Source organism: Rhyacophila brunnea, unplaced genomic scaffold, assembly GCF_057557595.1.
Source record: "Rhyacophila brunnea isolate RB1 unplaced genomic scaffold, BYU_Rbru_1.0 scaffold_8, whole genome shotgun sequence".
In the NCBI taxonomy this organism is placed as follows: Eukaryota; Metazoa; Arthropoda; class Insecta; order Trichoptera; family Rhyacophilidae; genus Rhyacophila; species Rhyacophila brunnea.
The window spans coordinates 34,761,642-34,777,910 of record NW_028233350.1 but is presented as its reverse complement, the minus strand read 5'-3'; the positions used below and the strand labels follow the sequence as shown (position 1 = coordinate 34,777,910).

The 16,269-nt window shown below is 34.0% G+C and overlaps 1 protein-coding gene across 1 annotated transcript in view; it reads left to right on the top strand.

Moving 5' to 3' along the window:
* Lrp4 (LDL receptor related protein 4) overlaps positions 1-16,269 on the top strand; it is a 77,865-nt gene that overhangs the window by 38,273 nt on the left and 23,323 nt on the right. The window contains exons 5-8 of the mRNA XM_085958819.1: positions 13,184-13,290; positions 14,380-14,539; positions 14,709-14,859; positions 15,872-16,194. Of these exons, the coding sequence (XP_085814945.1) occupies positions 13,184-13,290; positions 14,380-14,539; positions 14,709-14,859; positions 15,872-16,194 (741 nt within the window). The remainder of the gene's footprint in view (positions 1-13,183; positions 13,291-14,379; positions 14,540-14,708; positions 14,860-15,871; positions 16,195-16,269) is intronic.

Here is a 16,269-nt window from a genome sequence, read left to right as displayed (position 1 = left end):
TTTCTTGGTTGTAAATTGATATCGTAGTTTTTCAAATTCAAAACGCTGACGTACTTATTACCATTTTATCTTCTAACATCATTGATTTACCATATAGGATAGACTTTTGCAGTTTCGTCCAAATTACTTATTCATCTTTTTTATTTTTTCCTCCTTGTGAAAATTTTTCAATCGTAATAATTGGTTTCGAGAGTTTAATTTTTTCTTATTTTTCTAAAATATGGTATGCTAACTAAGTGCGAATTCTTTTTGTGTTATATTTGTTGATATCGTGGACATTCTGGGAGATCCTGCGTCCTGGATCTGATTCAACTTGGGAAATGGATTGTATCTTATTTTCTAAGTCCTGGGCAAATTGAGGTTATTAACAAATCCAGGTCTTTTTTTTTGCTTTACAACCTACTACTATAATATGTCGTAATGCTCGCAAGATTGGATATCACTACTCTATCATGATGGCCGAGTGGTTACCGCGTTGGCTTGACTTAGTAGTTGAACAAGTAGCTAACATCAATTTCTCGAAAAAACAAAAATCTGTTAAGTAATATACCCATATGATTTTCTTAGGATCGGATATAGTAAAAAAAATATCTACCAAACATTACTTCGATCGTATTCCACCTCATTAAAACTGTAGCAAACAACTGGTAGGTCATTGGTCTGCAATGCAAGATGCAGATGTTAACCATTCCTTTGAGTAGCTGATACTGAGATTGATAAATTCTCACCATCGCAAACTTCTTCGTTTCAATATTTGTTTCATTTCGATTTCCGTTAATCGAACTAAAGTAGTAGGTATTAGTATTATTAGTAAGGCATTGTTTTCTAAGCAGTATTTTAAAATGTTTAAGAAATGTGATAGTTTTATTATCCACATTCAATATTTATAAAGAACCGCACACACTTACTAAACGATTTGCCTACCGCAGTCATAGACTAGTATACTACGTATTTTAGTAGTTTACACTGCTATAACTAATAATATAAAATACAACTTTGTTTTTATACATGTAATTTTTTTATTATAAAAATAGAAAATCCTCGATTCGATAAGTCAATAAATCGTTTCCCACCAAAGTATACGTAGGTATGTTATTAAGTGCGTGGGTTTTAGGATAACAAACGAAAAAATAAGATTATATTTGACCATTCTAGATTGACAGTCAAGGCATAAACAACAATCACAAAATATCTAAATATAAAACACGCTTAGATAATACAACAATGACCGCTATTCAATAGAATGTTTATGTTTTTTCTATGAAAATATAATAATACTATTTTGCGATAATATGACTTAAGAAATAAATTACATGAAAAATGATTTCATTTTTTTTAATTTACTTAACCTTCCCCGTTCTGTGGTGTCAAGTGACGTTACGCAGCTTGATGTTTTATGTTTCAATTAAGTGATGTGCACTACTTATTTGCATTGACTGGAAGCATCTAGTGATGGAATATGAAAGATTCAATTTTATACAATATTAATTTTCAATTTAAAGAGTTTTAAATTTTCAATACGTACTAATATAATGCGCCGGCTAGATGACAGCGATTCGCCTACGCGGTATAGTTAGTCCAAAAACACACGGGCTTCCCGATACAAACCGGTTTGCGCAGGTAAGCTTGTGGTAAAGCATGAGCGTCTATAGCACTAAAGAGAAAAATATTGTATTTAAGTTTATTTAAAAAATATATTATCTATTTTTATAAAAAATAGAAATATGTGTACCTTCAAATCCTTTTTATTTGTATCGAATCGAGCTTCTGCGGTCATCAATCCGCCCATATTTACCTATAAATAAATTTAGTGCATTCAAACGCGTTTCAATTCGCTGACATTATTAGTTCGCGGCTCGAATCGAGTATTAAAATTATTATTAACATATTCTCAGAGATAAATAATAATTATTATATTATTCATTTTTCGGCTACTAAGTACCTACTGACAATTATTATGCAATAAAAAAAAATCAAAAATAACAACAGGGTTCTCGTTACATAATAGTATAGATTCTCCAGAGTAGGATATCAAGTGAAATAATTATATACAGTTTTGGTGACCCAATAATCTAGTTCGCCCTGATTGCCAATACTGCAAAACCATCTGCATGCAATTAATGTTTACATACCCATTTATCTTAAAATCTGGTCGTTCGGTTTCACTTGTTGATTCAGAAATGAATTCCTCCCTAACTGATAACTTAGGGGAGCGGTCCTGACCTAGGATCTCTCCCCTAGCGGAGGGATTTCTATGGTGACTGCCACGGCGCACCGGTAAATGTGTTGCCCCAGCCTCCCCCATGATTTTGTAACAGAGTTTGCGTTAGAGCGAAATGAGTGTCGGATCACCACATTCTTAGGGGAACTTTTTGATTCGATAGCGTGCACAATACTTTTAGTAGAACAGCATTTGTTTGGCTTTACAAGCTTCACTTTCAAGCTATATCACGAAACATACACAGCTTCCACAGAGATACTCTTAAACTATTACAATATTTTTTTCATTCAACAAATAATTCACAAAATTAAAAAAAAAAACACTTCTTAGAAAATACATAATAACCAATAGAAAAAATCTTTTTGAAAAAAGTAAGACGCCACGCAAGAATCGAACCTGCATCTCTCGGGTTTCGCGCCCACGCACATAGACTACTATGCTATAGGTACCATACTTAATTACGACAAATTTTAACTAATAATAAGTACCTTTAGCATAATGGTCTATGTGCGTGGGCGCGAAACCCGAGAGATGCAGGTTCGATTCCTGCGCGGTGTCTTACTATTTTCAAAAAGATGTTTTCCATTGGTTTTTTCAACATGTTATGTATTTTCAACACTAATTTTGATTTAAATTTTTAGTAAACTATAATACAATGAGAGCCTTATCATACGTTTATGAAGGGATGAGTACCCTCACGTCTAGCAATAAAGCATGTCTTGGCATCCTCCAACATCAGTCTCCATCCAGGTCTATCCAAAGCCGCTTCTCCTTCAGTTTTGGAAATCCAAGATCTTTAAATCCAACATGACATTATCTATATAATTTATACAAGGTCGATTAAGTCATCGTTAGCCTTCTAGCTACCGAGTGTTAGTTTCTTTGCCGTACGTAACTCGTCCATCATGTCTACGTGGCCCATTCATCTAAAGCGACATAATTAATTAACAGATTGAATTTTATGTGCGGGTTAAAAGCATGCAATTCGTTATTGTAACTCTGGCTCACCCTGATTGTGTGTCATTGATGAGGTTCAAAGATCAGTCCTTTAATGCTAAATAAAAACGTACTGGGTCGCAGTCCTTTTAAATCGTAATTACCTGTTCCTCCACTTTTTCAATATTTCTACGGTTAGGTACCGAAAATTGTATACACCAATGACAATTATTATTATACTTCCGCAATATAGCTTGTCACTTCGCATACCTACACGAATAGCATTGTCTCTTCTCCCACAGTTTGTTCGACATAATATTTTTTTAACGTAAAAATAATGTACTTAATTATTTCAAAAATACTCTCAGATACTCGTAGATAGATGCTCTCATCGTGAACGAGAGATATAACATTTGTTTTTGCAAAGCGATATCATCATCAGCCGGGGTCAATCCACTGCTGGATGAAGGCCTCCCCAAGCTTTCTCCAACTCTCTCGGTCCTGTGTCGTTCGCTGCTACGTATTTCCGCGAACTTTACCAGTTAGTCAATCCAGCGGCTTTTAGGGCGACCCTGTGGCCGTTTCGTGCCCCTTGGGTACCACTGGATGACGGCATTTGTCCAGCGGCCGTCCTTTCGGGGAGCAATGTGCCCCGCCCATCTCCATTTCAGCTGTTTGGCAACGTCTATTACATCGCGTACTCTTGTCTGCTTCCTAACCCATTCGTTTCTCTTACGGTCCTTTCGCGTGATGCCCAACATACACCTATCCATGCCTCGCTGTGTGACTCTTAGCCTTTGGACATCTCTCGTGTTGAGGGTCCACGTCTCGCAGCCATACGTGAGCACGGGTATCACACATTGGTTGAACACCCTACACTTAAGACATAATGGTAGGTCACTCTTGAAGATACTATTCAGACGTCCGAAAGCACTCCGTCCCAGCTTTGTTCTTCGAGCAATTTCATCGTGCATGCTTCCGTCTATGGACACCTGCTGTCCGAGATAGACGTAGCTGCTGACTTGCTCGAGTTGGGTGCCAGAAATACAAATAATCGTAGGGCGCTATAATCATTTAGAAATTGAACTGACTAATCGCTTATATTACATTTTTCCTTAGTTTACTGTTAGTAAAAATGTTAATTTTCTCTCAATTCGACAAAAAATAGTCTATAGTCACGATTATGAATTATTGTGTGTTACATAATATTGTCGACAAATATGCAGGAGTGCGCACCGTCCTGTAAAAATAAATCCAGCGCATTCCGGCTCCACTACACCTCTACCGAAGATACCACGCAGTATGTTCCGCTCAAAGGAGCCCTGTGCTATTAATTATATAGCACATTCGTTAGACCAAACCGGCATTTCTTGCTTAACACAACAATTTCTTCTTATAAAAATCATCTCCTACCTACAACGATTCCTTATAAATATTTTACGGTAGACTAACTGCACAGCAATATCGTTCTTTTATATTCCAGTTGTATAACCAGTTATTACCAGTTTCGTACCAGTTCAGTTATGTTATAGGAAAATGAGAGCTCGGTAGAAAAAATAAGACTTTTATCTAAAAATAGGGTTAGTTATTCGCAAGACAAACGGAGGAAATTTCTTTGACATTGAACGTTCTCATTTCAAATCTGCGTAGGAAGTTGACGTGATGTTTTCATGAAAGATTTTCATAATAATTTCCTCTAAACATATTATTCAATAGCGAATTATTATAATTTACGCAACTAACTGGGGTTATTTGGAAATGTTTTCTATATTCACGAGATAAACATACCTAAATATCGTAATCGGGAATGGAGTGAGATTAATTTTCAAATACTAACACTCATCATAATATTATTAAGACTAAATTATGATATTATTATAATATGCGATCGAGATCATATAACCAAAACTAAATGAATGTTGTGAAGCTTGAAGTGAAGATGACAATAAAATGCATTGCTGTAAAATCCCATAGAAATTTGTAAAGTAGAGGTAACCACCAGATTCGAAACAAAGTGACGAAATTATGGAATTCATATATGAAAAGGATAGATGAATCAAGACTCCTATACATCTTTATGCTCTGGACAGGCTCTGGCAGTCATCCTCATGGATTGATAACTTTAATAGCCTTGTATTGAACGTTTTCCCATTTTATTAATATTTGAAACATATTTTTATAGGACGTGTGACAATATTCACAAATTCACGATATGTATAATATAATATAATATCTAAAAACGTTATTATCAATTTGTTATAAAAAATATAACTAACCTTACATGATTTTATAATATGTTACCATAAGAGCTTACTATACGAATGGGAAAGGCAGCAGCAACATCCAATTCGATTCGGAGTGTCTTGGGACTTAAGACTGTACTCGGTTAAAACCAGATGCCGCCTATTTGATGCTTGCATTTTGACGGTGCTGCTTTACGCTAATGAGCCATGGTACATTACGCAGACTCAGAGTAACCGTATACTGAGCTTCGACAATTTAATGTTTGTGGCGAATACTAGGCGTGCGATGGAATAACTTTATGAGTATCGAGGAGATTAGAGATCTCATCACACTGAGAGTGAAGAGGTGACGTTACAATTGGCTCGGTCACGTGGTGCGGATGTTTCAAGGGAATTTAAACCTGGCTTTCCTATTCTTTAAGACAGCCGGATTCTGATGGCCTGCTAAATACTATCCACATAGTTTATACGACAGTGCTACGGGATGCTGGGAATACGCAAGAAGACTGGCGGAGAAGGATTCTTTGAGGCACAGTGTGGTGTCCATATGCAACATCAAAGAGGCGGACAGGGTTAAAAGATTAAAAAATACCAAAAATAAATGAATCTAATTAATCAAGTTCTATAGTTTTATATATGCGTAATTTAAATGTGAAATCGTTTCATCATGGTGATCTAACAAGTGAAAATGTTACAAATCCGAAATAACTCTCATCTTCATTTTCCTAAATGACGAATTATAATTATAGTTGAGTTGACTAGATTAGGATTAAAAGGGTGGACGTGCATACGTTGAGTAAGCGCCATATTATTATGCCATTATAAATTCTACTTACATAACTTTTTTTAATAGGTATTCTGTAACATAAAGTATCGTTCTCAAATGATTCCATATTGCTGCGCTAAGAATGAGCTGATATTTTTAAGTGTATATAGTGTTTTAAGGGGTACAAATCTGACAAAAACATTATATTAGATATGTACCTACGTTGATATTTAAATAGAGGGTTTTATATTTATATCTAATGGAGTTCACGTAACTCAATGGTATGAATACATTAATAAGTATGGGTACATATTACATTATTTATACGAAACAGTTCCATATTTGAATCCTTTTTCACGTATTATGTGTTGATGTGAAAACTGACTCATTTTTGTAATAATTTTACTTGGATTCATTTAATACGCAATTCCTAAATTATTTATTTTTTGCTGGAAATTTACCAATATAAATATATTATATTTTAACAATTCGATGAATCACTATTTAATATCTCTTATATTAGTAAAAACGTTGTTCTAAAATGTGGAACAAATTTTGAATGCTGATAATAAATAATAAAATTACAAGATAAAAAGAATTTTTTATAAACCACGTTTTTAAATTCTCTGTTGAATCATATAAACTTGACAATTCTATGTATTAATAATTACTTTTTTTGTGATATAAATACTGAATAAATATTATAGAATATTGAAATGTCATTTTGACATTTCATATTGATTTCCATAGTAACGCACACGTACTTATATATTAATAATTTAGTTGCTAGGACCCCCTTAGTAACCAATAATAGTGTTTTACTTATTACGATTTTTTCCGTAACATACAAAACAGAATTAACTGAAAATGAATTCAACTCTGCTTAAAAATGGTTATAAAATAGCTTAAAGTATTAAAAGAATGCATTGTCGTCGTGTTCTGATATATCTAAAAGTTTCAAATGTCTAGCTAGTTGGGAAGTTAGTTAAAAATCGATATCAAGATTTGGACAAACAAGAAAAAAATTGTACTGGACAAACAAGAATACGAGCTAATAAAAACGTGGTAAAATGGTAGGTATGTTGTATTCTTCCGTATCGATAAAATAATATTGAAAAATACTTTTTGTAAATATTTTTTTTTGTTAAAAATTTAGGGCAACATTATAGGTGGGTAGGTATAGGTAACCTGCCAGCGGTAAATATTTACCTATACATGACAGGGAAAGCTTTCGCCGGGAAAGTCCGCTAGAGGCGCTGGCATTCGCCGGTGATGACGAGCCTCTAACGCCGGAATATACACGTGCGGAAATGTTTATTGTGACTTCCTGGGAGAAATAGATTATCAGCCTATATTACTTTTCGATTCTCGTGAGCATAAAGAACAACTGTCAACTTGAATACATGTGCTCTTACATATATCGAAAAGTGTTTGTTTTAAATTAAAAATAAACTTACTATCTATAAGTATATAATATTTGTAATATTTAATTTATGAATCGTATTAAATGATCGTTGGAACAATAGCCGCGAAATAAAATGCCATGTAGTAAAATTTATTACGGCGCATATTAAATTAACATGGAGAAACCCTCCGTTTACTCAGTTCTTTTATATAGTATTATTGAGGAATTATTCGAAAGTTTTCAACATTTTTAGCATTAGATAATATGTAAGTTTGCTTCGAATACAATTGAAAGACAATAATTATAAGAAATGACATAGTTTTGTAGAGCATTAAGTAGTAGAGAATACGTTTTATAACTTTGCACTCTTTACTATACTGATACGCAGTGACGTCCCGTGGGGGTAGGCAGATTGAGCGTCGCTTGGGGGCGGCAGTTACTCGAAGGGCAGCAAATTGAGGAGAATCATTTGGTATATATAGAAATAGGTGCCTACCTAAACTTAGTAATAACGAAAATATCTTCCTTTAAAAAATTCAGCTCACTGGTTGGAAACAAAACGTATTAATTAACATAAAAGGTATAAAAGGACAGTATTTTTTGTCGGGCTCGCGATGTCTAGTTTACTTCCGTTGTCATTAGACGTTACATCCTTGACGACCAGCAATGGCACGTGCAGATTTGCGAAATATATTTTAATTATATATAGGTAGGTTGCTACATAAGTACTTACCTACCTAATTAATTTATAGAATAGTTTTGGTTTAGTTTTTACTCAGGAGTTTTGAAAATTGTCAGGTGTATTTTTCAATGCATCGGAAACCGTGGACTCGCAATATTGTCTATTGAAGTAGAGATGCGTTTAAATTAGATTTAGTGGTGTATATTTTGTAGTATTGTATCCATACAACATATTTCTTGTCATGAAAGGATGATAACAAAATACTGTATAAAAATGGGGCGGCATTTTGACACTGCCTAGAGGCGGCATTTTGTCTAGGGACGTTACTGCTGATACGCCTTTTTGCCTGATTACATCGCATAAAATTAGACCAAATGATATTTATATGTATTAGTATAATATGTAGTGATAAATAAATAGACAGATAATATATGTAAAAAAATATTTTTAGAATATATTACATCATTTTTATCACATAGCCGGAGTGCAAAGTTATGAAGCATATACTCTAACTATAGTTATGTATGATTAGTATTTTTGACACAACATGATGCGTGTTAAGAAATTTCACTTTCTACAACGCAACCTTAGGTGGAGTACTCTGAAGATCAATAGCATGACTGAAGAATCTAAGGATATGGATTCATAAAGCTTAACTTTGGTCTGAAAGTTGAAGATCGCTTTGACGGTTGTCAATCTCTATAAAGCAGATCAAATTTAAGAAGGTTCAATTTCAATAGAATATTGTAATACAAAATAATATAAAACATTAGAAATCTTAATGAGTAGTCAAATCGACAAGCATTTACAATGCGCCTACCTGTATTTTTATTTAATAATATTACCTACTAGGGCCCGATGTGTTATCATTATATAAAAAATATCATTTGTTTTATTCAGGATTGAGTAGGTAGTTCGTAAAAAAATATCCTAAAATATAATTCTTTAACAAATTACTCTGTCATTTATATAGTTCATCTGTTGAAATAAAATTAATGTCATTGGTTGAAACTAACTGAATGTTAAAAAGTATTTTATTGCTAAGTAGCATAAGTGAAATACTGAGTTATTTAGGCATATAAATATTATCTCAAAAATATGCGTGCCATTATTTTCTGTTTATTTAATGATTTCAAAATGTAACATACATTATTTAAAATATGTAAATTACTTGGAACAGGCTTATACCTACCTGAAAAAATATTCGATTAATTTACTTATTTTCAATTTTATTATGGATGCGACATTTTTAGATATTGTCTATTATTATTCAATCTCAAATTAAAAAAAATAGTTGAATTATTAAAACTTCATAATAAACGTTCACAAAAATAATATCATCTTTATGTTGAAGAAATGTATATGGCATATAAGTGTAAAGAATAGTAAGGGGTAGTTTTCAGATCATCTCCATGTGAGAAGCTGGATTTAAATGACATTTTGTAAACATTTTGTTCCTAACATTCAAATTAGACTCCTTCATATTATTCTTTTTTTATATCAAATAGTGTCAATTATTATAGTTATGTAGAGACCCTAAGCAATGACATGTTTGAAATTCCATTTTCGAATATGTATTATTTTTGACTGCGATAAACCACCACTGAATATTAAAAATCCAGTTCGATTGATTGTTTTATGCTTTGAGTGAATTTAAAATATTGATACTTTTCCGACTGACACTGAATATGCAACAAATCTAGTTTTAATGTCTTTGCCTGACTGTACCCCCTCAAATACTACTACAGTTACACAATAATAAACGTGAAGATGAATGTTTGAGATAGTATTCGTAATAAAGGATCGTTTTAGAACAAGACGTTTTTAAAAGAAATTCTAAAATATTAGGTATACTTTACAATCACATATTATTTTAACTGTGAAATCAATTTATATAACGCGATCACAAGTGAACTTGTATTCGTTTAATTCTCAGATTCTTGTGATTTATAGTAAACAATGAGAGATTAGCTTTTCTGCATCTCTGAAGGGTGCGAAATACCTAGTTGCAAAATAAATTATAGGCGTAGTCCTACCCCACTAGAATACTTCCCCGTGTATGTCCCGTAAAAGTCGAGATATCGAGGCTGCGATCCGGGCGCGTGGGCTGGATCCGACGGCGGGGGCTCGCCTGGGTACCGAAAATTGGGGAGTCGCTTCGTCGGGGGGCTCGAGTGGGAGATGGGGAGTCGCCCTCCGTCACAGCGATCGATAAAGGACGTGGGACGCCCCCGCTCTGGAGCTGCTCCGGTGCGGCTGCGTCGCCATGACAACGGCGCCCGAAGTTTCCCGAGAGTGTTTCCGAGACGCAAAAGCCGGGACACGGGCGCCGCCGCCGAATTCGTGGAGCAAACGGGAAACACGCTCAATTTTGATTGTCATTATTAAATTTTATTTGCGCATTTGCGTACAGAGGGTGTTAGATTCAATACCCAGTAATAATACTTGAAACGCTTATGATCATTTTAACCTTGTTTATATGCGAAATTAACCTTGCCCTTTTGGTGATGTTTAGTCACGTTACACAGAAATATATCAAATAACAATTAAGAGATATAAGAGAAATACTAAAACTTTTCTTTGTCTCATCTAACCAAATAACTAACAACTCGACATTACACACATATTGTAATAATGCGATAAGTGCGACAGATCTCGCACTTTCCCGGGTACATTCCCCATACCCAGATACTCTCACATAAACTTACATTTATCTTTAAATATCTGACTTAGATCAATATAACCACTGGTGAGATGCTCACCTACGAGTCTTAAGTGGTTATCTCGTGCATTTGGGCGTGCTACAGGAATAATATGTAGGCACCTTCAAGATTTTCTCATTTTTCCCAGTTTATACTGGAGTACCTATGATGTTTATGACGTGTTCATTTTATTATATGTATGTAAAGATACCAATTAAAATTGTCGTATTCTTTTGTTCACATACGATTTTACTATATATTTTTTAGTACTTTGTGGAAATGAATCTGTCTTTATCCGATTCCAAACTGCAACTTGGATTGAGAATACTGGTCGAGAGAATATCCTTTGACATGACGTCATGCACGGGTACAAAACTTCTAAAAGAAGGCTGAAACCTAGTAGAATCAATTAGGTACACTTTTGACCGTCTCATCCTAAGCATACCTAGCTTCTGTTGACCTCGAATAATGGGTAAGGCCATCCAGAATGTCTCCCCCAAGAGCCAGTCTCGTGAATCAAACATAGAAAGCTCGAATACAGTAAGACAGAACGACTAAAAGTCAAGGCAGAATAGGAATAAAACACGATAGCATGTACCTAGTACTAATTCCACTTGTTTAATAAAAATCAGAACTGGTTTCGTTTGCTTCAAAGAGACATTGTCAACTGGTGGTTGTAATACAATGTATTTCCACCAAACACAAGGTGTTACGAAACGGTTATATTTTCTTATATTAAAGTGTACCTACCTATTTAAAATTAATGTCAATTATGAATACCATTTAAAAAGGATTATCTTCTTTGTGGATATTTTATAAAGATGGCGAATTTGGTTATTTCATTTCGAAGTTTCCTTCCTAATTTTCATAATGTTCACGCAATAAAATGCCGTAAATCGGCAAAAAAAATTTCGCAAGAATAAATCTATTTTTAGTCCAGCGCGAGAAAAAACATAAAATATTCATTTTCACGAAAGAGAATCTATCGTGAAAAGACGAAGGTAATTTATCACTTCACGTATTTCCAGTCGAAACTATTTTTAAATGGTAACTCTGTATGATGATTTTGAATTTGGAGACTTTTAAACAAATGAGATTCTCGACGTTTTTTGTTTTTCGTCCATTTGAATTTTTGAAAAAAAAATCGAACATGGAAAAGAATATTGTTCTGACTATTGGCGGGAATGCTAGTCTACGAGACTTCATTAGTGCCAACATAACGTTTTTAAAAGTAGGAATATCCTTGAATTTTGTAATAATTTAAAATTTCTTCAGGAAGACATCTAAGGGTTGTTTATACATCTCATTATGTTCTTAATAATGATATTTTTATTTTGACTGCTACGGTACTACTTGTCTACGTTCAACAATACTGTTACTAATAAATACACATTTAAAACATTTAAAAGTAAATAGATATTTAAACACGCTGTCGACTAGTAAAGTTCAAATGTATTTTAGTGCAGCTGCGATGAGACATTATTTAGTGGAAAACATTATCAATGGTGTAGAAGCAGTCGCACGTTTAGTGACGTAGAGACTGGGCGCACTGACTGATTCTGAGGTTCCCTATGATAAAAACTGCATTTAAATTATTTATTATTTTATATTAAAGTGGTTTTATTGCATTTAATTAAATTTATTTGCATGAATAGATTCATTCTATACATACAGTAGTATTCCTACCAATTTAGTTTTTTTGGCAAATAGCTTTTATACAAATCATATTTTTTTGTAATATTTTACACTATTTTTTTTTAGAAATATGCATCTTTTTTAATGAATAATTTAATGAATTTATGTCTGTTTTGTCCTATGAGGCCACCTTTTTCTGATAAATCTGTAGCGTAATTTGCGTCTAAAAAATTTATTGCTGTTAGAGAGGTTAGCGCGTCGTGATTCTGATCGTATTGTTTTCTCAGTCAGTATGTCTAATCGGATATAGAGTAGAAAGATGTTGATGCAGCAAATGGGTACCTACAACTAAACAGCATTGTCAGCTTGGAACAATCCACTACTGTACGAATGCCTCTCCAGGTTTATTTTATTATCCTTTTATCCAATTATTTCATCTTTTTCCATACGTCTTACGTACAGCATGTACATTTGTATTCATCGTACAATGCTGTCGAAAGAATCTATCACGTTTTACCTACTTATGGTATGTGCAACATTTGTTAGGTTTTGATAAACAATAAACTTATCCGGATTCTTTTTGTTGTTTCCAGGTGCACTGAAAACGAATACCGCTGCGCTGATGGAAAATGCATCACACAACTATGGCGATGCGACAGAGAGAAGGATTGCGAAGACGGATCAGACGAACACGACTGCCGTAAGTTGTCACAAATACGTATATAAATAAATTATTCTAAATTCTATTCACATAGGCAAATTTTGGTGTGCTTTTTTAACCAATTTAAAAAAGTAGATTACTAGTTTAAGCAATAGTATATTACGCAGTGGCGAAAAGTGCCTGTTGAAATTAAGTATGTCTGTGGTAGGTAACTGAAAAAAGTCATAAGACAGTCAGTTTGACGGTACTTGGATTTGAATAAAAATTATGTTTCATAATTTACTGAAAATTAAAAAATATTATAATTATTTTATATTAGGACTTTTATTTACTGAAATAGATATTTTACTTAAAAAAAGTAATGTCCAACCGAGATCGAATATGCGTTAAAAAATCTACGGCCTCATTAGTTGAGATTATTATCCATTAGATCAATAGGTCCAATGTCATACATAATATTATACTCAAAGGCGTAGTCACTACAAGCATATACAGAAGAAAACAAAAATCTCACGGACATAATCATGTCAAACTGTATGGAAAATTATATTATCCCATTCCATTATATATGGAAAGTGTATCTATATGTAGGTGAATCCTAACTTCAATTAAGTTATAATACCTACTAGGATACAGATTGCACCGTTGGTATTTTTTACTTTTGAAATGTCTTTAGGTCATTAAAATATATTTTTCTTAAGAAGGTAGGCTTTAAATAATCATTCTAAAATTATCTAAGATTCCAATTTAAAAACATACAATTATTTAACTATGAATTAGATTCAGTACCATACAATATATGTCTGAACTGAAAATCAATCAAATCAGACAGTAATAATAGAAAATTTAAATTATCGCCGCCATCTTAGTATTTAGGAAAATATATTTTTTACGCTCTCATATAAATTTTAAAACGTCTCAATTTCTTACAATAAACCCTAGGATATGCCTATTCATCATGCTTTTATACAAAAGTACACAATATGCCTTGACTATAATTTAAACTTAGGTATGTGAAAATTATATCGACTTTTCAATATTTTACAATTTGGTTATTCTAATAAATAACGAGTAAATATTTTATACTATGTATGCATCTGTACTGTATCATTCGTTTTATTGTTGCAGCTGTGGATCCCCCAACCTGTCGTGAAAATGAGTTCCAGTGCATGAGCAGGAAGTGTGTCCGTCTTAGCTATCACTGCGACGGAGACAATGACTGTGAGGACTGGAGTGATGAAGATGGGTGTCCAATACCGCCAGGGAAATGCAGCGCGGTAGAGTTCAAGTTAGTAAAACTGTCTGCATCTTGTCTTGTATATCTTCTCTCAAGGCCCCTTCCAACATATATATATTTTCCGTTTAATGATACATTCTTACTCAGAGTTATAGAGCAAGATAAGATAAAATTATAAGCAAAGTTTCCTCTGTATTTTATGTTATTGTTATACCAACAGATGCAGAGATGGCAAATGTCTTCCATTAAGATGGAGGTGTGACAAAGAACGCGATTGTGATGAGGGCGAAGATGAGCTGGACTGTGGGCCAAACAATTTCAGAACGTGCACCACTGATGAATTCACCTGCCTCGATGGAAAATGTATATTGGTATGTAATATTTTTTGTATAAAATATTCTTCAAGTTTCTGTCTTTTACTTGCCTAACCGTCCAAGTCTCGAAGGCATGTATTGGGACTAGGACGAGTGACTGGGCGCCGGGACGATTGGACGCTGGCACACGTGTACGCCACACTGCCATATGCAATGAGCAAATAAACAGATCGATGACCTAGTATTAAACAGTAACAACTCAAAAAACGTAGTTTTGGGATAATCATGTTTTAATATTTTGAATATTTTACAATACACATGATTTGACAAGTTTTAAAAGGATACATGTCAGAATTTATCTATTCTAAATTGAAACGTATGGTCAATCACCAGTTTTAAATGGAAACAATTCGAAATGGATCTGTACAAAACTGGTTCTGTTTGATAGTTTGTAAAATTTCATATGGGTTTTTTGGCTATCAAGGTATCTAAATTATTTTTTGAGTTGTTTCTGTACAAATTTCTGTGCTCATTTTTACGAGTATTTTGAGAAATGTTGAATTTTTGACTTGTTACCGTTCAATACTGGGTCATCGAGATGTTCGTTACGATTTTATATAGAAAGTAGACAAAAATAATAATAAGTTTATTGACATATTATACGAGGAAAAAATTTCTTTATTTTTATAAACAGCGTTAGGCATAATAATTCTTAATCCGTAATAAAAAAATATCTCAAGTGTAAGACGTGTTACAACTACAAGGTAGATAGAAACTTATTAAAATTCCTTGTCTAGTGTCTGTATTCAATTGTAATGAGTGTCTATTTCTTTTCACATTTATTTCGACTATGTAGTGCCTACTCGTCCCACCGCCCAATTTCCCCAGCGTCCAGTTACTTCGGCGCCAAGTCAGCGGCGGCCAGTCGCGGCGCCGAACCATCCCATTTTCATATTATGTTATATACAATTTATAATACAAGAAAAAACCTTCCAAGACGCGTTTTAGTCACATTGGTAATGTCTCAATAAATCGTTGAGTTAATAAATTATGATTATCCGTTTTTTAGCAAACGTGGGTGTGTGACGGAGCCCCGGACTGCACAAATGGCGACGATGAAATAAAATGCGAAGTCTCCTGCGAGGAAGGTCAGTTCATGTGTAAAGCCCACGCCAACAACTCGCTGAGCAGCGCCTTCAGGTCATGCGTCAATCGAAAACACATCTGCGACGGCCAAAAGGACTGCCCGCTCGGAGACGACGAGGATAGCTGTCCGCAAAAGAAGAAGTGTGAAGAGGGAACCAAGTGCGATCAGCAGTGTATTACGACAGCGTCTGGGAAACCAGCGTGTGCTTGTAATCCTGGATATCTATTGGAGGAGGATGGTGTATCGTAAGTTAACACATATTTTTTTAATGCTTCGTGTTAGACAGCATGATGTATGCAATCAAACAAGACCAAATTGAG